General features: G+C 42.5%; 2 protein-coding genes across 7 annotated transcripts; one reads left to right on the forward strand and one right to left on the reverse strand.

The window, feature by feature from the left end:
• Positions 1 to 2,115: 2,115 nt before the first annotated feature.
• hhatla (hedgehog acyltransferase like, a) lies at positions 2,116 to 8,685 on the reverse strand. 4 transcript variants are annotated; one of them, XM_068701852.1, is made up of 13 exons: positions 8,463 to 8,685; positions 7,173 to 7,293; positions 5,816 to 5,883; positions 5,607 to 5,720; positions 5,096 to 5,116; positions 4,644 to 4,838; positions 4,266 to 4,475; positions 3,678 to 3,849; positions 3,331 to 3,475; positions 3,203 to 3,238; positions 2,892 to 3,093; positions 2,652 to 2,793; positions 2,116 to 2,316 (listed from the first exon to the last, which is right to left on the reverse strand). In XM_068701852.1, the coding sequence occupies exons 2-13, from the start codon at positions 7,276 to 7,278 to the stop codon at positions 2,174 to 2,176; spliced, it is 1,554 nt and encodes a 517-aa protein (XP_068557953.1). In that variant the 5' UTR covers positions 7,279 to 7,293; positions 8,463 to 8,685; the 3' UTR covers positions 2,116 to 2,173. The 4 variants fall into 4 exon arrangements, with proteins under 4 accessions (XP_068557953.1, XP_068557956.1, XP_068557954.1 ...); XM_068701855.1 differs by lacking the exons at positions 5,816 to 5,883; positions 7,173 to 7,293; positions 8,463 to 8,685 and having other exon boundaries at positions 4,644 to 4,833; positions 5,607 to 5,643; XM_068701853.1 differs by lacking the exons at positions 5,607 to 5,720; positions 5,816 to 5,883; positions 7,173 to 7,293; positions 8,463 to 8,685 and having other exon boundaries at positions 5,101 to 5,591.
• Positions 8,686 to 9,732: 1,047 nt separating this feature from the next.
• LOC137866133 (CTD small phosphatase-like protein) lies at positions 9,733 to 22,954 on the forward strand. 3 transcript variants are annotated; one of them, XM_068701828.1, is made up of 8 exons: positions 9,733 to 10,383; positions 16,359 to 16,516; positions 16,647 to 16,679; positions 17,665 to 17,766; positions 18,624 to 18,680; positions 19,069 to 19,161; positions 19,655 to 19,840; positions 19,957 to 22,954. In XM_068701828.1, the coding sequence occupies exons 1-8, from the start codon at positions 10,308 to 10,310 to the stop codon at positions 20,080 to 20,082; spliced, it is 831 nt and encodes a 276-aa protein (XP_068557929.1). In that variant the 5' UTR covers positions 9,733 to 10,307; the 3' UTR covers positions 20,083 to 22,954. The 3 variants fall into 3 exon arrangements, with proteins under 3 accessions (XP_068557929.1, XP_068557930.1, XP_068557932.1); XM_068701831.1 differs by lacking the exon at positions 9,733 to 10,383 and adding an exon at positions 15,853 to 16,241; XM_068701829.1 differs by lacking the exon at positions 16,647 to 16,679.
• Positions 22,955 to 23,219: the final 265 nt, after the last annotated feature.

Here is a 23,219-nt window from a genome sequence, read left to right on the forward strand (position 1 = left end):
GTTTAACACACACAATGCAAATGTTCAGGCTCATGTTAACTGATAAAAGCTTACTGTCCAACTGAAGGAGGTATTAAACATATCATATGAAATTAATTAAGATCATTTAACAATGTCATGACCATAATCATTTCAATGTGTGATGTATATCTACTGGGATGTGTCTATTTTTCTACTTCTTTGTCTTTATTTTTTCACAGTTTTGAAATTTGACTGTTCTTAAACTTTAAGTGTTTGAGTCATGTTTTATAAATCAGTGCCTACACCTATTAGAACGTAACTCTTCAATTTATGACATTTTCATGGATTTATATGGATTTTCTAAAGGGAATCTTTCTGGTGAACTACAGAAGGACCAATAAGGATATAAAGAGCAAAGCACAGATTTAACCTTAGGCCTCTCACAACAGGGATTTTGACTTGTCGTGGCAGAAGAAGCACAGGTGAACCTAATAACATTAAGTAAAGCTCTGTGCCAGTTCCACCACATCAGTGAGCCAGTACGAAGGTCATAATTAACGCGATCAATTACCTGGGCATTTCCTGTAAATTATACTTTTAAGTGTTCACGTCTGATATGTTAAAGAACATATCAGGCGTGAACACTATAGATGAAGCACAGGTGCACCAACATGAACAATGACTTGGTGTCCCTGTAAACCATGAAAGTGTGACAGTGAGCCCGCATGTACCAGGACATACCAGGACCCTGAAACTAAAGCAGCTACACAGAATTTAGCCATCATTAATTAGATTATATACACCCATGAAGAGGGATTATGGTGAAGGTGGAGAGTGAGGGGAAATTCAGACTGTACACATTCACTCAATCTTGAAAAAAGATCCAATCAGGCAAATGAATTGGGACCAGCTGTGTGGGTGAACCTTTGATCAACTTTGGTTAAACTGGGCCATCTTGTGGCGATATATGACAACGACTCACTGTCACACAAGTAAAACCCAACACAGTCTTTAGTCACTTATTAAAGCATCACCACCGATTGAAACAAAATGAAATTGTAGAAATTGTTTCAGATTTAAGACAGACTGTGCTCATACATCCAACCAAACAACAACAATACTTATACTTTGGTCTCCACTCTATTCTGCGGCAAAACAAACTTCTACTTGTGTCACATTTGGATGAACCAAAACTTTATTTCAAGTCGAACATTTGAAATGAACACTGTTGAATAAAAACCCTACAAATGAGAAAAGGCATTACAATCTTGCATGCACTTTATTTTCTCTCTCCGCCTGCTGCGCTGACGACAGACAGCAGGTTTTGGTGACAGGCAGGATAAGAGATTGACCCATATTCCCTGCTGGGGCCTATTGCCTTTCACAGAGGGGCCTGGATCATGTGAGAGAGGGACGAGGAAAGACTCCAGCGTACGTAGGAGGAAAGCTGTCGCTCTCTGGACGGTTGAACTACGTTCAATTTTTCAAGTTTACAAGAGAGCTAATGCATTCTCCATCCACTTTAACTATTCTATACATTGTGACTTGTACTTTTGCTTCATAACAGTAGAGCAAATTATGCTTTACAATCAGCTGCAAGCTATGTGGAGGACCTCCACAGCACCCTTGGTTTATTTTCTTCATTGCACTCCATACACCCTAATTTCAAGTTTTTAGACCTTTCAATATGGTTAACATTGTGGTGATTAGGCGTCTGAGGCAAAATTAAGTAAATCATTACAAATAATCATATTAATGTTTGAAAAAAAAGGAAGAATATCCAAATCTGAGAAAAATCTAAAGTGAACAGAGGAAACAACCACACAGAGCAAAGTAGTCATTCCTTAACAATGCAGTATGTCTTTATATATAATAGGTGTAGCATCGTAAAATATTTAGCAGGCCTAACATTTGTCAAACAATCTTTTGTTCGGATAAAATACAAAATGCACCGTTGGTGGATTTGTGCCAAAGGACGTGGCGATTATCTACAGCAAGTGCACTTGAGGATATTTCACAGTTCAAAATGTTGCCTCACTTCTGACAAAGGCAACAAAAAAAAACAGGCTTGTGAACGATACAGGTGCTGACTGGCTGTTACAGTCTAGTTAGGTACAGTTCACAAGGCCGAGGCTGGAACAATGTGATGGGGGGGGGGGGGGGGGGGGGCTGTTGACCGTGAAGTGTGTGACAGTCCGTTTTTCAGTCAGGTTTATTCTGCTTTTTCTTTGCCCCCGTCCACGGCCTTCACCGGCTCCGGATCGTCCAGCAGGGCTTGTTGTCTCTCCCTTTCCTTCACCAGCTGGACGCCACAGTAGGTCACAAGTAACACAGAGAGGGTGGACAGAGGGAAACCTGGAAGAGAAACACAAAGAGGGGGATGAAAGAGGAAGGGAAGAAGAAAGTAAGACTTTAAAGGAAAGCAGCTTTTTTTGTGCTGTGCTCTTAGTAGATGTTCAACTGAAGATAATCATGTGAACAACCTTTATGTTTGACACTGCTCTGTTCTTTTATTCTACGTGAAAGATTCAATGGAAAGAAAGCAACAAAGAGGATCTTAAGTTATGTGATATCTGGAGGATGGCGCCCCTTAAGATTCTGTTGCTTTTGATGTCTGAGTTGTTCCCGCTTTGACTAGAACTGACAGAAAATACTTTGTTTTCATATAATAAACCTTTGTTATTCCCCACCTTTGAAAAGCAGTCGTCTTCCCACCAGTTTGGCAAACCCCAAACTGTTCAGAGAGAGGACGTTGTAGAGGACAATGGTCCAGAAGTTGGCAGCATTGAACACACCCCGGATCCTGCGTGACATGGCTTCACCCATTGCATACTATAGGACGCAGGCACATTAAGGGATATGGCACAAAATGACACAGAGCATAATGCCATTTATTTACCGCAAGTGATTTTAATCTTAATGTATCTCACCTCTATGGTAGAAAATGGCGGAAAGGAGAACAACTTGGCCACCCACAGCTCAAAGTTGAGGCCGAAGCAGTTGAAAAAGGACCAGATGTAAACCAGCTCACACGGGCCCAGCCACAAGGTGGTGATGGCGAAGGTGCAGAAGGTCGCCAGGAGCTCCTTGAAGATTTTATCGTGATCCCCGCCGATGTAGTCGTAAACATACCTGCAAAATACGACTCACATTCAACCTGATGAAGGATCAAAATCTCTCTTCTCTATATATACTGTCGGTTCTGTCATTTAAACCCGAGAATTTAAACTCAAACACTCACTTGCACAGCCAGTCATTGATGCCTCTGTCAAAGTGCCTGAAAAAAAGAATTCAACGTTTAGCGTGGGCAACAAGGATTTACGTAATGATTTCTTAAGATTACACACAACTAGTGTAAATCCCACGTACGTCTCAGCGAAGACATAGAGCATGGTGATACACTTGGGAGGCTGAGGAGGGTCCAGGTGGTCCAGTGTAGCCACAGTGTTGATGACGCCGAACATTACGGCCGCTTTCACCCAATCATACACCAGGTTGGAATAAGCCAGACCAGCTACAAATCAAAGCAAGTACACTGATGGTAGTAGTTGATAACATTAACATATCAACTTCTATTAAAGAGGTAGATTCTCATGTTTGAAAAAGCATGAGAATCTACCTCTTTAGTAAATGTAATGCATAGAATTAATGTAAGATCTTAGTCCTTTGTGACCACAGCCACGTGAAAATGGCGTGCAAACGTATATGAAACTCACCCAGACTCCAGTCAGTAAGCTTGGAGACCAGCTTCATATCACTGGGGATTGTCAAGATGTAGAGGTAGTGGAAGAAGACATCCACCACCAGAATCACCCCCAGATGCAGCAAGGCCTTGGTGGTGATGTTCCACAGCTCCCTGTCCTTGCGGGTCAGCTGGGTGTTGTTCACCTGTGGAACGCCGTCATTGATTTGTAAAATTATATGACCGCCCCAGCATCTCAGCAGACGTTTAACTAAAAAAAATTCTTATATTAAAAAGGATTTTGAGTGGGCGCACACACTCGATAAACAGACAGCATTCAGAGTATAAAAGTCAAACACAGCTATGTGGGGAAAGTCATTTCAATCAAAGTATAGATATGTACAGAATATTTCTTTTCTGTATCTGCCCGTGGCTCTAAATTTAATTATATAAACGCATGGCATTATGAGTGGGTGTTACATTAGCCTTAAGGAGTCTTCTACTGCAATATACACTCATGATTGATGGCTTCATAACTACTGTCAAATTTCAGAAAGGCTGCTGCACTTTTTTCCACTTTCACTCATTTTTCATCGCTCTCAGTTGAATCTCAGATCCCCACCTGGGCATGGAACCTGTCAAAAGTCATGATGGGTCCAAAGAAGAAGAAGGGGAGGTAGAAGTTGTATCGCAGCAGGTCGGAGAATGTGTAGCTGCCGTCATTCCTCTCGCAATTCTCCAACGCAAAGCTCATACAGCGCATGATGCTGAAGCCGCATCCTCCATAGAACAGGATGTCTTGCAGGTCGAAAGAGCCGGTCACCAAGGCTTCCTGAGGAAGGACGACGTCATCATCATCTATTATCATTATATACATTTTTGTATCTCCTTCTAATTCCCACAGCTCGTTCTATGGCAGCACGTTCAGTGTTTATGCTTCTAAGGCACTGGAGAGCCCGCCAGCTGATCCGAGGTTCGACCCTGGAAACCACCTGCTCACCTGCCAGGAGTTATAGGGCTCCAGCTTGATGGAGGCCAGCGTGGTAAGGCCAGCCACAAAGCACAGCCACTTCTTCTTGACCAGGGCGACACTGTAGAGTATGACGCAGTGAGACAGGACCAGAGCCATGAAGGTCCAACCCATGGTGATCAGCACTGCCAAACCACCGTACACACCAAAGATCAAGGATCTGTGCTGTGGGTAAAGAAAGGGGCCAGCGTCAGTGTGGCTTCACGGCGGGACGACCTCTATTCTTGAAATCAATTCAATGCAACACTCACGATAAATAATGTTAGTAAAACAACACTACATCTACAACAATGGATATACTTTAAGATGGAAAGATTACACAATGAGGGGGGAAAAACAAACAAATCTACCATCCATGAATTAACAATTTTTAATGAAACACATGACAAACGTTATGAAATTCACAAGTTTATTAATGTTACCTTACATCCATCAATACCAATCTTCATTGTAAGCATGGAACAAGACAGAAAACATGTTTAAAACAAACTGTTTTAAATATGTCAAAAACATATATTCACAGGAGAGAATAAGAGGTGCACTCAACAGACAGCATGGCAGTCTAACACAAAGCAGCTCATGCAGTCAATCACGTGTTAGACCTTGGGGAACAAATATGCAATAGGAAAAATTATATTTTGCTCAATAGAATGGAATAGAATGACACTGAACTGAACAGAATTGAATTACTTGTACAGCCCAAGGCCTACTGTTTACATCAGTACATTGCATTTTATATGTTTACACCACAAATCATATTAAATCTTAAATTAAAATGTTGTGTGGCCTTGATTAGAGCAAAGCTTGTGTTCTCTCACACACACACACAACACGTACATACATACATATACACATAATAAGAGACATGCCATTACACCTGTACACAATCAGATCACAGTGCAAGCCGACGGGCATTCACAAACGTGCACGCACCTTTGGAGCTAAGAGGGTGAATATCTTGGCAAAGATAACATGACCCATGAGAGCAAAAAGGATATGATTGCGGAATGTAGAGAACCACATCATCCACTCGAAGTCTGCGACGTCCTGTGGCAAAGGAATATGCATTACTCTTTGCATTAGCAGATCCACTTATAGAACACAAGGAGATACTCAAAGGGGATTACATGTGAGCAATTTACCATTTTCCTGCCAAAGTAATGCCATCCTGGTTTCACGCTTTCCTTGAAGGCCTTTCTGTTTAGATTCTCTGAATAGAGAGGGAAGAAAAAAAGGGCATTCACCAGACAAATGCAATCAACAAGGTAGTACATTTTCAACTCCTGGCAATTTATGGTAAAGCTTCTAGGTACATCTAAAATGTAGGCAGCTTAATTTCTGGGTTCTTAAATAATCCTTTTGAGAATAATAAAAAAAACACACAGCTTTGGTGTTATTGTTGGATCGTTCACAATGAATTTAAGGTGTGAGAGCACATTCAGTCCATTTTATAGCATCAAATATTACATAAGGTACTGATTGCAAAGCTTTTCTATTTTTGAGGCTGACATCTACACTCATACGGTGATAATCTGGTTGTAGGAGATTAGTTCGCCGCATAACCTGAGTCAAAAGCTAACACAGAAATGATAAGAATGAAAATATGTGTGTTAATAATCAGAACCGTGACAGGGATGTTGAGACATTCAGTACATGGCAACAAATGCGGCTGGCACGCGGGCCCCCACAGTAGCTCCTCCAGCTCTGCCTGATTACACTAATGGACATGAAAAAGGGATATCAAAATGTGAGGGTCAGTCAGGGAAAGCCTCTTAATTCTGGGAACACGGCCAAGGTTCTATTACGGGTGTTTTCGGTGCCACTGTGGCATGCAGACTGGAGCAGTGTAGATGTCCACAGACTGAGCAGCCAGAAAATGACCATTTCAAGAAGAAAAGGAATCAGGAGAAAACACATGAATGACTCTGCCCTGGTCCATCTGACTGCACAGACTGTGACAGACAGTACCATTCACCAGACTACACTCAGTCCATTCAGACCAGTGGGTGAAGAGGATAGTTTGAGCATTTTACTGTCTGAAAACATGCAAACACGTGGCAGTGTTTCAGAGGGAGAGGTTTGGGATTAGTTGACTCAGTGTAATTGAGTCTTAGTCGGAAATATCTCCATCAGGAAAATAATTAGAATGTAATTGGACCAGCTCTAAATTGTTTCCATATTAATAGGAACATGCAGGATTTCCTTGGGGGGGGGGGGTTCTCTTTCAATTTGCTCAATGAACTTTGTTCTACGCAGTTTTAGGTTAAATTGAGCTATTGAGTTATAATAATGAATTCCCATTGTCACCAAGTAAGTGATTTTTCTGTGAGATTTATTTGAACTGAAGGTGGTGACTGTGCCGCTACGGCAAAAGGAGCAGCTGTTTCTAAAAATGTGCATTCACTCTGACTCCGATAAATATAAATGGACTTCAGTGAACTTAGCGTAGTCGTGTCATTGTGTGCCTTTTGGACATCTCTCGACATGTCCTGCACTCACCACTTGAAGCTTCAGATATCCAACTACCTGCCCATATCAAGGCCACGCCGAGCACAGCTGTGTAGAGATACAGCTCATATCTGGGGAGGGCAGCCTTGATCCCCATGGTGAACCTGTGAACCTGGAAGACCAACGGGGTCAAAAAGCGATCAGCCACACAACATTAGACCTGACTGAAGGCAAACAGTATAAGTACGAGGAAGAAAAACAACACAGACACATCTGAAACCATGAAATCAAGCATGATTGTGTAAATTGGAGTAAGGGGTTTATCGAGTTTTATTGAACCAGTGTTACCTTTTGTTTTTCTCCAGATGTCACTGATTAATCTGAGGGAAAGTGTTATGTTTAAGTTAGGGCTGAGACAAGCCTGCGCCTTCACGGTCTCCTCTTAATAATACATGGTTGGGCGTAGCAACAAAAAGGTTTTGAGGCCTATACACAGTATGTAAATTGTTCACTTTATTCACCATTCATATAGAGTCCCTTGCTTTTACAACACTGAAGAAAAGAAAAAAACAGCCTATAATGCCACTTACAAAATCTACACACCCACAACAAAATCTCAAGATGGTGATTAAATGTAAAACTCCTTGTTCCAAAACACATCCACACAGGTCATCGTGACAGATGCCAGGTGTTTTAAGAAGGTGACATTTCACTAATAGGCCTTTAGGATCCACGGGGCAGTGACTTAAATAGTACTGCAGAGCTCTGGCTCCTCGGAATCAGCACTGTCAGCTGCGCAACCCTACCTCCCCTTCCTATTATAGCTCTCGCAGTTGGTCTTGCTGTACAGCGGGGCAGCTGCAGTGCTATGTGATCTCTGAGAGGCACCGGGGACTCGCTTCACAGAATAATTAGCACTGGCTGGAATGACCAAGAATGGTGCATGGGAAAAAAACAGATAGACAGTTACTTACCAGTGGGGAATAACGCACTTGTACCTGAGTGTGTGTGTGTGTGTGTGTGTGTGTGTGTGTGTGTGTGTGTGTGTGTGTGTGTGTGTGTGTGTGTGTGTGTGTGTGTGTGTGTGTCAGGCTCATGTCGCACACTCTGAGCTGAAGTTAAAGGAGTTGGACTAACAAGTCCTGTCCATGCCAAGATGTTACCATGGCTAAGCAGGACCCCAGCAAAGCGTCCTGCATACAAATACAGGTTTACCGTTCCACTGCTCCAAGCATACAGAGCCGACAACACACAGGCCTTTCTGCATTGATTATTATACTTCCTCTATTTAACCCTTTGTACCAATAAAACAGACTTGTTTTTTGTTTTGTTATTACTAACCTTGTATCCGCTTCACACTGTCAAGATCGGGGCAGCGGTGTGTACAGCCAGACTCTTCAATATAGAGAAGTATTGTGTTTTTTAAAAATAAAAGGGGGTGGCGGTGGTTACAGCAGGTTTTCTAATTCATCCGTCCTGTGGGGGGCTTGCCGCTGCCTGCGATCACCAGCCTCGGCCAGTCAGGATGTTGCGGACTCAACGACAGGAGGAGGAGGAGGAGGAGGAGGAGGAGGAGGAGGAGGAGGAGGAGGAGGAGGATATATTTATCCTTCACTACTGCACCGCAGTGAGGGGTGGTCCGCACCGAGCCCATAGGACCTTACAAAAGCGCAAAACACGCTGGGAGAAAGGGTTAAATAAAAGAGAGAGAGAGAGAGAGAGAGAGAGAGAGAGAGAGAGAGAGAGAGAGAGAGAGAGAGAGAGAGAGGAGGAGGAGGAGGAGGAGGAAAGCATTTGCATCAATCAATAGCAGCATCTAGAATAGACCTTTATTCAAGACATGATCAGAGACACACCATAGAATACCTCTGATGATTCTCCAGTCAAATAATAATAATAGAGGATTAGACTGGAGAGGAAGGCATGTGCAAGCTGTAGCTTAAATGAAAAAAATAAAAAAAATACTTATGAACAATTAAAATGTGGTGGATAACCAGCGACAAAAGCAATTACTCTTAAGTTTATTTTCTATATATGTACTGCTCGGTATCAGAATAGACTCTCACATTATAAAGTCAGGACAATATCTAGGGAATTTTCTGATTTGTTTTTCATAGTTTTCCATTCATGTTTCCTATCATGAAGCGACTCCAAATCCGACGCTGCGATTGCTTGAACAGAGGCAGGCACTGCACTGTACTGTATAATTATGAATGCAGGGTATATCCTCGGAGCATTTCCCTACTTTAGACACTAGGTGGCGATCTCGACTTGTTAAAATTAGCCCCGCAGAACACACACCAAAGGGTTTAACATAAACGTCAACTAATTTACTTGGATTGTTAAACGCTCTCGCTGTTGACATGAGAGCATGTTAAAGACGTAGCTGACGCTTTCACCACATCCCCCCTTACACAAAGTATACTGTGTTTGAATGTATTGTTTTATTATAAAGAGCTGTAATTTGTTGCGTGAGACCAACAGTAATTACAGAGAAGAGGAGGCTTGAGAAAGCCGCGTCCATCCAGCTGCATGGGTTTGAGCAATGAAGTGCAGCCTGAGAGGATCCATCACAGAAACAAACCCCCTCCCACTCCGAGCGCCCCCGCTTCAGATGCAACTCCAAATACATAAAGCCTCCATGTTGCAAGGGGACTGTAGGGCCAGTGGATGAACAGTTTGCTTTAAAGTGTTAGCTAACTTCAACAACGTGCTTTCGATACGTGTTTTTGGACGAGAGCGATCCTCCGACGGGCTTCCTAGTGTCTTCAACGTTGTTCCAGACGCGGCCTCATATTTTGGATGATCGGAGCTTCACAGCTAACTCAAGCTACTTGCTAACTATTTGGCGATTCAACGTCGGTGTTTTTTTGTATGTGTGTGTGTGTGTGTGTGTGTGGGGGGGGTTTCTAAGCCACACACACTGTCGGTGTTGCCCACAAAATACTCGTTTGCAGCGATGGTATTTTGCGGAGAGCCATAAATGACAGCCATCCACCGGCTTCCATCCACCACCGTGCTAGCTGGCTGGCTATCCCCGCAGCCCCAACGCTTCTCTTCGGACGGTCGCCTGTCTTTGTGGGTTGGCTGGTCATCCTCGTCTTAAACAGCTAGCTAGGAAACCAAGCAAGCGCGCTTGCTCGAATAACATTGTGGGAAACTAAACAGGAATAACAACCCGTCTAAATGGACCACATGTCCATAATAACCCAAGTTTCCAACCCGAAGGATGAAGAAATACAATCCTTTAACCAGGAAAAAGGTAAGGAAAAGTCCATTAGCGGCAGCGAACTAATGCTAGCTGGCTAACTACTTTTCCTCTGACGTTAGCTCTCAGCTCGCGCTTGCTAGCTGCTTTAGTAGTTGAAGACACTGGTTGCCTGCTCGTGATAGTCATATAAAACATGGAAACATAACTAGCATTAGTTAACAAACTCTTAATAAGCAACAAGTTTATCCGAGTGGCCTCGTCCCGGATAAGTTATTGAACTAGCTTAACGTCTGTTTGTTGCGCCTTCAACATGAAGAGCGCTCCTGTGTCGAGACGTGAGGTTCAATCACATTAATGTTAATTATTTTGTGAAACAGTAGTTGTCCACACAACACGTGAAGCCAAATGATGCCACGTCTTTGCTTCTTAACATTCATGTTTTCTACACTTTTTGTTCTGTGTTGGCCACATAACTGGACTTAATGATGTGATGATTCACTATGAATCACCAACACAAGAAGCCAAAAAGTTCAAAGTGGTGTGGTCTGCATGGTTGCATAAATCATTTTTTTTAGGCTAAAGAATACAGACAGAGGAGAACTTGGGTATCTGCTGTCAGTGATGTTCGTAAATGTCATTTGAATTGGCACATCATTTTCCTTAAAAAGAGACTTTGGCCTTAAACTCAAGGCTTTGGTGACCTCGTAGGATGCACAGATTTGTTTTGCTAACGTTATCCGATTATCTGCTTTTGTCTGTTATTTACAGTGGAGCTGCCTTTATAGCCGATGAAGGCTGTCCTTTGTATTGTCGGTGTTGTCTGTTATCCACTGCCAGTCAAGGTGATGTTTTGTCATTTGTATTTCCAGGGAAATTAAATGTCAATCTTAGATGCAATCATTATTTTAATGTAAGTTAACAATCACTTTTAAGGGGATATCGGGGTCGTTCTCTGTGCCTAACTTTTCACTTACACTCCATCTGTCATTTCTCTTTATTTATTTATCCATTTCATGATTTGCAGTGGAGGTCAAATCTCTCCATAGCTGTTAATGCCCATTCTTTCCCATTCCTTGGGGGTCTTCTCTGACACTTCCCGGGTCCCCCATGCCCATGGGAGGTGTATCAGTATCACATCTCAAGCCTCACTTGTCAGACCATTAGTAATGTGAGAACTTAAGTCTTTCAAGCACAACAATGCATTTTCCTCTGAGGGTACTAATGTGTTCCTCGGTAACTACTATGGAATCTATGTGAGCTGTTATCAAGATAGTTTGAAAGCTGTCAATGTATTTCTAAGGGTTTGTTAGTGTTTAATAAGTCACAGTTTGGTTGCTGGGAGTTTGTGTCATTGTGCTGGGAAAAAGTAACGGTGAAGTCACTTAGGGTCACTGCGTATGAGCAGTGCTGGAATCATTAGTCAATGAAGTGGTTCATCTGCTCATGGTTGAAATTAAAATAATAGAAAGCTTTAAGTAAGTGTCCACTTATAAATGCCTTCAGCCTTCAGAAAATCTAAGGGATCAGTAAATTATTAAAAAAATATTTCATAATCAAATTGGCACATCCAAATCAGAGATGGGCCACTTTGTGAAGCCATGTCCAAGATACTCTATATACAAATATGTGTCATTACAAGCTCCACCAATGGTTTGCAATACTATACACTCTTTTCTTTCTTTTTTTCCAAGCCCCAAACGTTTGTACGTGTTGTGAACATCATGTGGATATAAGCAGATTGGGTCATATTTGCATAATATATTTTATTTTTCTTACATTAGATATTCACAAGGCTAACAGCCATATCTAGCATTACAAAAAATGTGTTAGCTAAGGGTTTTTGCAAACGTGTATTGCAGAGACAGAGAAAGTTAATTTTCTCTGGATTTGTCTGTCCAAAAATTGCCATTTAAGTGTCACAATGTTCGGAAGATATGTAGCTTGTGAAAAACGGGTCCAATATTTACTTTGGTGGCTACGGGGTGAAAGTTGAGTAAGAGGATGAAGTAGAGCAGTGATGTTTGCTGTTTTCTTTTATTTTAAGGATGAGTCACACAGAATGCTTCCCTTGGGGCTGAGTCAAATCTTAACATCATTATAGAAATATTATGGTAATGCGCTTTCTTCCATTTGTTCTGGAACCGGTTTCATTTGAGTGTAAGGGCCATAGCTCTGACATTAAACTAACAAATAGAGAATATCTTTGTCCACTTTGTCACAACACGAATATCCAGCAGGATTCTTAGCTTTACTTCCTGTGTTTATTATATAGCCAACCAATGCGTTGGCGGTCCCTTTGCAGTCGTTTAACATAGAGCCCATACCAGCAGCTGTCCGAGAGGAATTTTGACAGGTAGTCTTACATTGCTTGAACAGGCTCCAAGCTGGCTGGACAGAAATTGACCACCCTTGCTCCCAGTGTTCCTCTACTGGCTGTCTAACGACATGCGCCTGCCTCTCACACTGGTTTGGCTGCCAAGCAGCAGCCTAAATATAGACTCGCTGCCCTGTCGGCCAGAGCACCACTGACCTCGAGGCCAAGTATAACTACTTACAAAGATGACAATGTTCTTCTTTATTTTTTATTGTCGCAGTCATACAAGGCTTTAGTTTGAGAGAAAAAACAACTTGATTTTCTAAAGAAGATAATAAGAGCACAAGTGGGTCTTTTTTCCTGTTGGGAGTTATGCGCTCGGGCCTTTAATGTATTTATGAGATGCAATACACGATCCCTTCCTTCACCCTTATGATAAATGCTCCTCTACAGTCATGGAATCCAAGATGTTTCTGAGGATTGATTTATGTGTGGTGGTGTCCACTGAGCACAGCAGTTCAATGAATGTCACTGTAATTTCCACCTGACAGGTTTCGTCAGATTCCAACCATATTAAGACTATGAGGTTCCCCATTAGTGATGTTTAGCCCTTATAAATATGAAGTTTATTAATGCACTGACTTGCAAATGAAAACATCTGCGGCCAACTGGAACATGATTGCTCTCTTTTTTTGTAAATGAATATAACATTACATTGTTTGTTGAGGCAGAGATCCATTCACGGGGAATGTCAGAGCTTATCACACTGCAGAGCTAAGGCCGACTGATAGCCGCTGTTGTAGCCAGAGTGCATTCACAAGCCTGTGAACGTGTTGTGTTTTGAGGTGATAAAAGTGGTTGCTGGTACTGCTGCCTAACTGTTGCCTTGCATGGTCTGTAGATGATTGTACTCTGTTTTGACGTGTAACATTTTCCAGATGATTGATTAAAAAACTCTCACTGTCCTAATCGTTTGCTCATGTGGGAGGCTTCACTCAATTTTAAGATAGTTAAATTATTTTTCTGTAGATTAAAGGAGTAAAGGCACTAGACTATATGCATGCGGAAATTTAGTCCACTGATAGCTATGTCGTGTTAGTTAGACAAATCCTTTGTGCACCACCTACAGTTGTCCAAATACCAAGCGTTAACATATCACTGCACTGCTTACAGCACACGGTGATTATAGCTAAAGCTATACAACGTGTCAACGATCACAAGCCCACCCATGAGTCTTAACATCCTCGGCTAGAGAGAGAGAGAAAAATGGCTCTTTCTTTGTCAGAACCCCACTAGAAGTTGTTGTCGTACTCACTGATTAATGCTTTATCGTGTGTTTGGTATGTGGACAGCCTAGTGCTGGATGTACTCCACCTGAAAGACCTCAAGGACAACAAAACCAATAGGAACAGCACAGGAAATATGTTGTTGTTGTTGGGTAATAAATGCTTCATGTTTGTTGGTAATAAAACCTTAGAATGCGTTGTGGGAAAGATGTAAACAAAGGAGCTGAACTTTGACCTGTAACTTTGTGAATGACTTTATTCTCTCATAATTACTACCCTCCATCCGCCCCAGGTGAATGCCGTGTTCTGCTACGTGCATGACTCAGTAGTCCTTGGGATTGTTTTCTGAGGGTCTTTGTGTGGAGGAATCAATACGGCGGCCGCTCGTAGTGATGAGTCGCAGGGAGCTAACAATGCAGAGCTGAAATAACAAGGCAAAGTCCACTTTCATGAAATAAGTTGTGTGAGCCTGATAAGGTTATTTTGTTTTAAATTTAAACCAAGCGTGCTGTGGCAGATATGATCATCTAGGTCATCATAGAGAACAATTTGGTTTCTTATGATTGCCCGAGCAAATCTCTAAATCAGTTCATTAGTTTGGTATTTGGTGGTTGTGTAAAGGTTTGGTGTTTTCCAGTGGATTGGGTAAGAATGTGGCCTTTATACTCGGAAACATTGGCAGGAGCTGGAAATTCTTCTGCATCATGTTTTACTCTTTTTCTCTGGTAGCACTTGCAGCTCTTTTCATTTATGTTTTGGACACACTAAGAAGATTTGATAGGGTTTCCCCTATAGGTGACCCTATATTACTTACAGAAGTGATAGATGTCACCTGTCTCTTCATAGACCCAGTCAATGTCACTCTGCTCGCCAAAAGCTGTTAATGTGGCTAATTCTTTCATTTTTTTGGTGTAACGATAATATTATCAGTACTAGCCGGATACAGTTCCAGCCGTACTGCTCCATAATCACTGCTTGACTGAGCAGTTCCATGTGTGTAGAGATTTTAAGTTACTTAGAATAGTGACTGGATGTTTTAATGTTTCCTTGTTGATGGATGCATGTTGTACTTCAATTGTCTCTGGGTGAAGGAGCTAATGAGATATACTCTAATTACCCAGCACGCCCTGCCCTAAATTAAAAAGCAGTAATTAAGGAGGACAGTGATGGAGGGAAATGGCAAAGGGCTTCATGTAGCCGTGACATCCTGTTGCTCTGTCATTTCCTGCACTAATGAATACTTTTAGCTGTGGAATATAGAATTGATGTACTCTCTTTAAAACAATAGTGGGGTGACTCCACACATTGTGTTTTTGCATGACATAATACGAGGCTGCTTTTCCTCAATGCCTATGCTTGTTATATATAGGACTGTTTTTGTTGGAAAAAGATTTTGACAACTTGATGTTAAAAAATAGTTCTGGTATTTGTAAGCGCCGTCTAAAGTTTGTTGTCCTAACTAATGCGTTGTGTACTAGTTTATTTGATGTGGTTTCTCCAGGCACAGTGTTTCCCATGACAAATGTCTGTTGGGTTTTTGTTTGAGGTTAGGAGCACAAAGTGGCACAATATCAAGATGCCAAAAGACATGACATAATGCTATTTGCTCCTCGCCGGTCTTCAGTTGCAAAAGCATTCTGTGTGTGTGTGTGTGTGTGTGTGTGTGTGTGTGTGTGTGTGTGTGTGTGTGTGTGTGTGTGTGTGTGTGTGTGTGTGTGTGTGTGTGTGTGTGTGTGTGGGTGTGTGTGTGGGTGGGTGTGGGGTTTAATGGGTGGAGGGGAATGCAGCCTTGTATAGGCTCTCTGGGGTCTGAGGGCCCCCCCCCCCCTCCTCTCTTGTGCATGTCCAATGTCCAGGCTGCTTCAGTCACTCACCTGCCAGCCGAAACATGGGGAGGCAAATGTAAAAGCTTTCAAAATGGAGACTCTCTAAGGCCAATCAGGTGAAGGGATCCACGGCAGGGCAAAGGGGGGGCGTGTGGCTTCCAACTTGGCACTATTAATAAAAGCACGGTGTCTGATTTAGGCCCTGCTCCGTAGTGCTGGAATGACGCTCTGAACTATCGCTATGTGTGACTGATGAAGTCACCCCAGCCAGCCACGTTATTTTCTGATCAGTGGTTCTGCCAAACCGGGTCAACAAAACCCAACACTAATGCCATTTAATCACACAGTCAAGGTCCCACCTATTGTTGTGATTCAGTGCAGCTCACGCCACTGTGGTCACTTAGGAGGATTGCAGTCGACATAAAACCATTTGTTCCCAGTCACTCCAGCAGCATCCACAGCTCGGCATGCAAATACCCAAAAGTAAATGCATCCCAGCTTTCAGCATGCTCCAATTTTTTTATTTTTGATGACAGAACATCGATTTGCATATCCACTTGTTCACCCTCTCCGCTCTCCCACTCCCTCCTGTTTTGATAGCGTCCCAGTCGAACAGCAGCCTGAAGAAGCAGAGGAGCCGGAGCATCTTCAGCACATTCTTCTGCTGCTTCCGCAACTACAATGTGGACCCGCCAGCCAGCAACACCAACACCAGCTCCCTGCCTCCACCTGTCGAGGAGAACGGATCGCCTCCCAAGGTGGGCCGCCGCTCCACTAAACGCATGCTATTTGTTTGTTTCTTTATCTGTGGGATATTATCTTTTTCTTTTTGTTCTCCTTCCTACCTCTGTTTCATGTATGAGCGTGTCTCTCTCTCTTGTGTTGTAGTGTGACCAGGTCGAGGTCATCCCTGTCCCTAGTGTATGTATTGCCTTTTTTTTTTTTTTTCCTTTTCCTTTGCATGCAGGCTGAGTGAGCTGGTGCTGGCACATCCTGTCTGTGTGGGCTCCAGTGCTCCTCAGAGAGCTTTTTGCTCTGCTACATTACTGCGGTTCAGTACCAGCTGATCGTAGCACCGGCTGCATGGAAGGTTTATATGCACCTATGGGCTTAAATGGTGGCTCAGTGCCTGATCTGCATGATAGACATTCATGGTGGTTTGTATGCTTTTAGAAATACTGAGGCACTAACTGTCTTAACAAGTTAAGTGTAAAAGTGTTTCCATTAATCGCCTCAGGTGCTTCCATGCAAGAAGTAAATCCATTTATTGTGCTGCTTATCCATGCAATTGGATAATATAAGTAAGAGTTGAGCTCCACATAGCTTTTGCTTCCTCAGCTAAAGGGGTGAAACTAATAATCCAGTTACTCAAGAAAGGAATTATATGTCTGGCCAACATACTGGTTAACTTGCCATCAGTGACTTTATGAAGTTCAACTCTTAAGATCCATCCAAAGTGAAAGTTCCCACATGACTTCATCCTATCAAGCTCACACATGAATTAGAAGTATATTGGCATTTTTTTTAAACAAAAGGTTCAGGTTTGAGTTGCTTTGAAAGCAGCTAAACTTGTATTCAGGCTCCACAGATTTGACTAAAATACAAGACAATTGATGGCGGTACTTTCTGAATAGGTGGCTGTAGCAAGGGGATATCCGGTGTTGAATAATCCCATAGGGTGTAATTTTTTTAAGCAATGGCTCCATTAAACACATCATATCAGACATGGTTTTTATCTTGGCTGCATTGTCTGTCACCCATGGAGATACTCTTCAGAACACGGTGTTTGCTTTTCTGCTCAGGCTCACACATTATTTTATAATATGAACTATATGTTTTTTCTCTCTCTCTCTCTCTCTCTCTCTCTCCATTGATCTGACATCATCTGCCTCGTCTCTCCCCACAGCCACCAGCCAAATACCTCCTACCAGAGATGCTAATATCCGACTATGGCAAGAAGTGTGTGGTGATCGACTTGGACGAAACGCTCGTCCACAGCTCATTCAAGGTGAGAAGAAGCTAAAGCTCAAATAGAGGTCTACTATTGATGTTGTGCACACTTCTGCAATTGTCAGCGCGTGAGCTGGCTAAGGCCTGCTGTGTTACAAAGACACAGTCACCCGTTGGCTTGACCGTCTTTGCATAATAAATGCAATTTCTCAATTGAAAGAATCCTGAATTTCACCACCCTAAAAACATTTACCAACATCATTGTAAAGCATACAGTATATATGCCTTGCAATGAGAGTATAACATGATGTATATCTATCATCTTTGTCTTCATATCCAAAAGTCAGCCAGTAACCTGCAGGAAGTCAAAGCTGTGTTAAACCCCTTAAAACGCTGTGTAAACAAAGCCAGGAGAGGAGCAGGTGGTGGAGGATGTGCTGCAGTAAGAAGAGGGGCAATGTTACAGAGCAGGGTGGTGTCTTTACTCTGCCAATGTTGGCAATCCCCATAAGCTTTAAAAAGCATCGTCGCACAAAATAAGTTGTCTGAAGTGTAGTAGTAGTGGCTGTTTTTGTTACAAGCAGAATATGATGTGCGTAAACCTCATATTGCTTCCTGTTTATTCTTCCTTTAGTTTTTTCCTCAATCCATCCTCTCTCTGTCCAGTTGCTACTGAGGGCGACCACCTCGCTGCCTGTTGAGTTAGATTACTAGAGAGGTTGCAGGAGGACAAGGAGTTGGTTTATATTTGGCAGAAAAGAGACTTTAGAGATTATTTTCTTCTTCCTTCCAGAGACGCTACAATCTGTGAATTGCAAAGTTTTAGTGCTCCTAGCAGGACCTCTGCTGGTCAGTTGTGGTACTACACCAACCGTCTGAATGACACTGACCCCGCCGTTGTGTTTCTTCTTGCAGCCCATCAGCAATGCAGACTTTATTGTTCCGGTGGAGATCGACGGTACCATTCATCAGGTATTGTTCACACACAATAAAAATAAAAAATGTATATAAAATCTTTTTAGCATCGAGAGGTCAAGAAGCTACCGAAGAGACTGGCTGTGATCCAGTTCAAGTAATCCAGGATAGGCTGTGTGTATCCTGGTTGGCCTATTCACGATTACTTGCACTGGGTGGCAGTCGCTGGGCGAAGAAGGGAGAGCATCTCAACTGTGAGTGAAAGTGATGTCTCTTAGAGAGGATTGTAACAGCACACTGACCAAATACTGCTATTAAATTGCGTGAGTAAATTTCGCTCTTCTCACGTTTCCTACTTTCATACCGTGCGTTTCTCTGTCAACACTCGTGTTACACATGCATGTTGTGTTTCCTCTAACCTCTAAATCGGCGGCGTGTTTTGCAGGTGTACGTGCTGAAGCGACCCCACGTGGACGAGTTTCTCCAAAAGATGGGCGAGCTATTTGAATGCGTCCTCTTCACAGCCAGTCTTGCCAAGGTGTGTTCAGACCCGCACACGTCATCTGTGCTCACACGTGTGCTTTGGTTGCAAACCAGTGCCTGTGGAGCAACAGTTTCCTATGTCCTCATTTCAATTTCATTTCATCTGCTCTTGCTGTCTGAATGTTCACACTTCCTCTGCCTCGCTCTCCATCTGTGTCTTTTTGCATCTTAGCCAATAATGCATGGGTAAGTAGAAGGAATGCGACAGAGACATAACAATGTGAAGGGCCTCCTGTTCCTGTAGTATCAGATGTTCCCCGTGCTGAGTTAACAGCTAGCTGTCGGTGGTGCTTTTTGTGTCATAGAGTAGTATTTGCTGGGGCGTCATCGGGTAAACATAACCTGCTTTCCTTTTTGGAATATTTGCATAGCATTAAGTTGTTCTTGTTGGAGCGCTAGCTGAGGCATACGACCACAACGATTTTTGATCGTGATTCGATTTTCTGCCGTATTTGTGACATGTTCCGTGTCTGTTTTGGTTGGGACAGTATGCAGACCCTGTGGCAGACCTGCTGGACCAGTGGGGCGTGTTCCGAGAGCGACTCTTTAGAGAATCCTGCGTTTTCCACAGAGGGAACTACGTCAAAGACCTCAGTCGGCTGGGACGAGAGCTCAGCAACGTTATTATCGTTGACAATTCCCCTGCCTCTTACATTTTCCACCCAGAAAATGCTGTAAGTTCCTCAACCATAAGTTGTTTTTGGTTCTGTTCCCATGTTTTGAATGCAGTGGTGATCTTCTATATAAAGTACGAGTTAGCTAACTGCAGGTGGTTTTCCCGTCTCCCAAGGTCCCCGTCCAATCCTGGTTCGACGATATGAATGACACAGAGCTTCTGGAACTGCTGCCTTTCTTTGAGGGACTCAGCAAAGAAGAAGAGGTTTACGGAGTCCTGCAGGATCTGAGAGGCAGGTAGCAGGACACACCACAGCGCCGCCGCCGGTGCTCTCCATCCTCCCCTCTGTCGATCTCTGCCCTTTTCTACAACCACACCTCTCAGACTCAGGCAGATCGTCCCACAAGCGCCCCTCTTGTCTCTGCCCCAAGGGGACGCCTCGGGGTCTCAACTGTGGAAACCTCCATGTAACACCCCCCCACCCCCGTCTAACCTGGTGACTGACTGCCTTCCGAGTGACATCAGAGAAAAACACTAAAATATCCCAGGAGCACTGTGTTTTACAAAAAAACTAAAAAATCACACCAGAAAGTGTACAGAGCGTCCTAAGTTGATAATAGTGGGGACAAAATGCTAAGAGAAATGAACTCTGGTCTTCATTTTTAAACCAACAAAGTTTTACTATTCGGTGAAGTGCTTAATTTAAAACCAAAAAAAAAAAAAGCCGTTTTGTTTGAAGTTTCTTTTGTGGTACCACACAAAAGTCTGAGAAGATCTCGTCCTCGTATTGTTGCTATGCAGGCAGTTTGTGGTAGAAGAAAGGACTGTGATTCTCTTTTCTTACTGAATGAAGTGCCTTGTGTGAATGTTGTTTATATGGGGAGATATTTTGTACATGGCATATTTCCAGAGTACTTCAGTCTTTTCACACAAAATATGCTTTAAAGTAGACACAGAAGTATCTTCATATAAAAGTTTGATTTTCTTTTATTTCTTTTGATTTATCAAATGCTGGGTAAATGTCTCCATAGTATTCTTTTTTTCCCCGGCATGCTTGTGCCATTATATAGACGTGACTTTCTTTCTTTCTACTTTCATTATATGTAGAAATAGTTAATTTGTTTTAGGCAAAGGAGTACATTTGCAATTGTGAACTTTTTGCCCCACCTGCAAGTTCAGTAGTTCTTTGTTTGATCTGAAAGCTCAGATGAAATTGTGCCATTTATCTTCTGTCTTTCTCACATTACCCACCCACATATCTAATTTTATTATTTGCCAAATAAGCAAATTCGTTTGTTTTTTTATCAGGCTTCATATCGTTACCAGGGGTTCAGCCATAACTGTTAAACCATACAGTAGTACGCATTGCGTTTTAGGATTTATTCTTTTGACAAATAGTTGTCAAATACATTTGGATGTTTTTATTGTCACAAGGTCTTTGTCATGTTGTGCTTTTCATATGGCTAGCTGTTAGCCCGCTTCATCTTCTTGTCTTTTTTTTCTTCTGGGGGGGAGGGGGGCACACATAAGTGGTGCAGCTTCACCCTCAGGGGATGATCCTTCTCAATAATGGTACACAGTTGCAAAGGTATCCCTTTTGTTGTTTCAAATAGTCCGGGAACTGACAGTAAATGGGTCGGGCGCCATGTTTTTATTTTTTCACAAGGTCGGTGTCTTTAGGGAATATAGTTTGGTGTTGGTGTGAGTCTGTCGGTGTTAAAACGGCACCATTCTCTGTTGATTTACAAACGGCGATGGCCCGGTCTCGACCAGTGGAGACGGATGTGTTTACCTTCCCAGACTCTTCTTACCTGCTCTTCACCTCAGTGCCTACGTTTGAGAGGAACCACGCAAACCGAATGCTGCAACATTAGCTACCATGGCAATAACCTTTTTTTTTTGGAAGGGGTTGGGGGTTCCATCCCAAGTGTTTGCTTTTCGTTGTCGAGAGCACTTTGACGAGGCTAGCCGGTAGAGGTTCTGTTGACACTAAAGGGCGGCCTGGTTATCACGATGACTTTCAGTGTTCATGATTGAACCTTAACACGTTAATTTCTCATTATTTGACCCGAAAACTGGACATATAAGTTAGTGTAATTGTTTTTTTGTTTTTTTTTTAACAAAAAACTGAAACGACTTGAACGATGCTTGGTCTTTTTCAACAACAAAAGTTAAAGGACCTTGTATAGTGATCTACATTGCCATACATTATCATCTTTTGTTGTGCAAGAAAGTTTTAAAAAAAAAAAAGGAAGAAAAAAAATTCAAATAGAATGCCTTCCAAAACCTACTGATGAGTGCTCAATCCTGGCTCCTCCTCCAAATGTTAGGGGCCGGCTCTAAAAGGGACACTACTGGGGCACCACAACCGGACTGTGAGGAACCTCATCATAGCATTTCGACTTACTGCCTGTGGAGGCACAAAGCAATGTTTCTCCATTAATTCCAAGGTTACATCTACACGTTTTAGCATCGTCTCATTACTACTTTCTTATGAAGTGTGACATCAACCCAGCCATATCTGTAGACCATGTATGGCCGGCTGAGTTATCATTATGAAACAACAAAACAAAGCAATGAAGCGTGGGAAACTCTTCCCGGAGCCATCAAGGGATTGCACGCTACGACAAACCTCATGAGCTCTATTGCTCGGTTTATGGGTCGTGATGTTGCATTGAAAAGACTGACACTACTTCATAGTTCCCGACATTTCTTTCTGTCAAGTTGGAAGGCTGCAGCTCCTACAGGCGTATTGAAATATTCCCTTTCTTTTGCAGAAGCATTTGTGTTGGTGGTGAGCTCATGATGATGATGGTTTCAGTGCAATCTCCTTTTTTTTTTTATTTTATAAGAAGCTATAGTCGTTGAGGTATAAGAACCTTGACGATTACCTTCCTCTGAAAATGTTTGTATCGTTGTGATATTTTTCTACCTACCTTTGTCAGTATTTGGTTTGAAAAGTTGCATATTACCAGTTGTATCCAGCTTGTTTTCCCACTTCCGTTCAGATCTGTAATGTCCCTGTCTTGCCTCTGGTAAGAATTCTCAGTCAGGTCTTGTCTTTCCTATCAGGGGACGCGTGTGTGTGTGTGTGTGTGTGTGTGTGTGTGTGTGTGTGTGTGTGTGTGTGTGTGTGTGTGTGTGTGTGTGTGTGTGTGTGTGTGTGTGTGTGTGTGTGTGTGTGTGTGTGTGTGTGTGTGTGTGTGTGTGTGTGTGTGTGTGTGTGTGTGTGTGTGTGTGTGTGTGTGTGTGTGTGTGTGTGTGTGTGTGTACACGCACACGCATCATGTTTGTGCTAACTTTCAGTTTTTCTCTTTTGTATCACCTCACATCAATTTGTATTGATTTAACACCATTCTACAACACTTGAGTTCAAGTCACTGGGGTTTTTTTGGTGAGGTCATTCACTTTCTAGTTTCTTTTTAAAAAAAAAAAAA

This window comes from Cebidichthys violaceus, unplaced genomic scaffold, assembly GCF_023349555.1.
Source record: "Cebidichthys violaceus isolate CVI_PGR_0920_01 unplaced genomic scaffold, fCebVio1.0.p SCAF_8, whole genome shotgun sequence".
Taxonomy (NCBI): Eukaryota; Metazoa; Chordata; class Actinopteri; order Perciformes; family Stichaeidae; genus Cebidichthys; species Cebidichthys violaceus.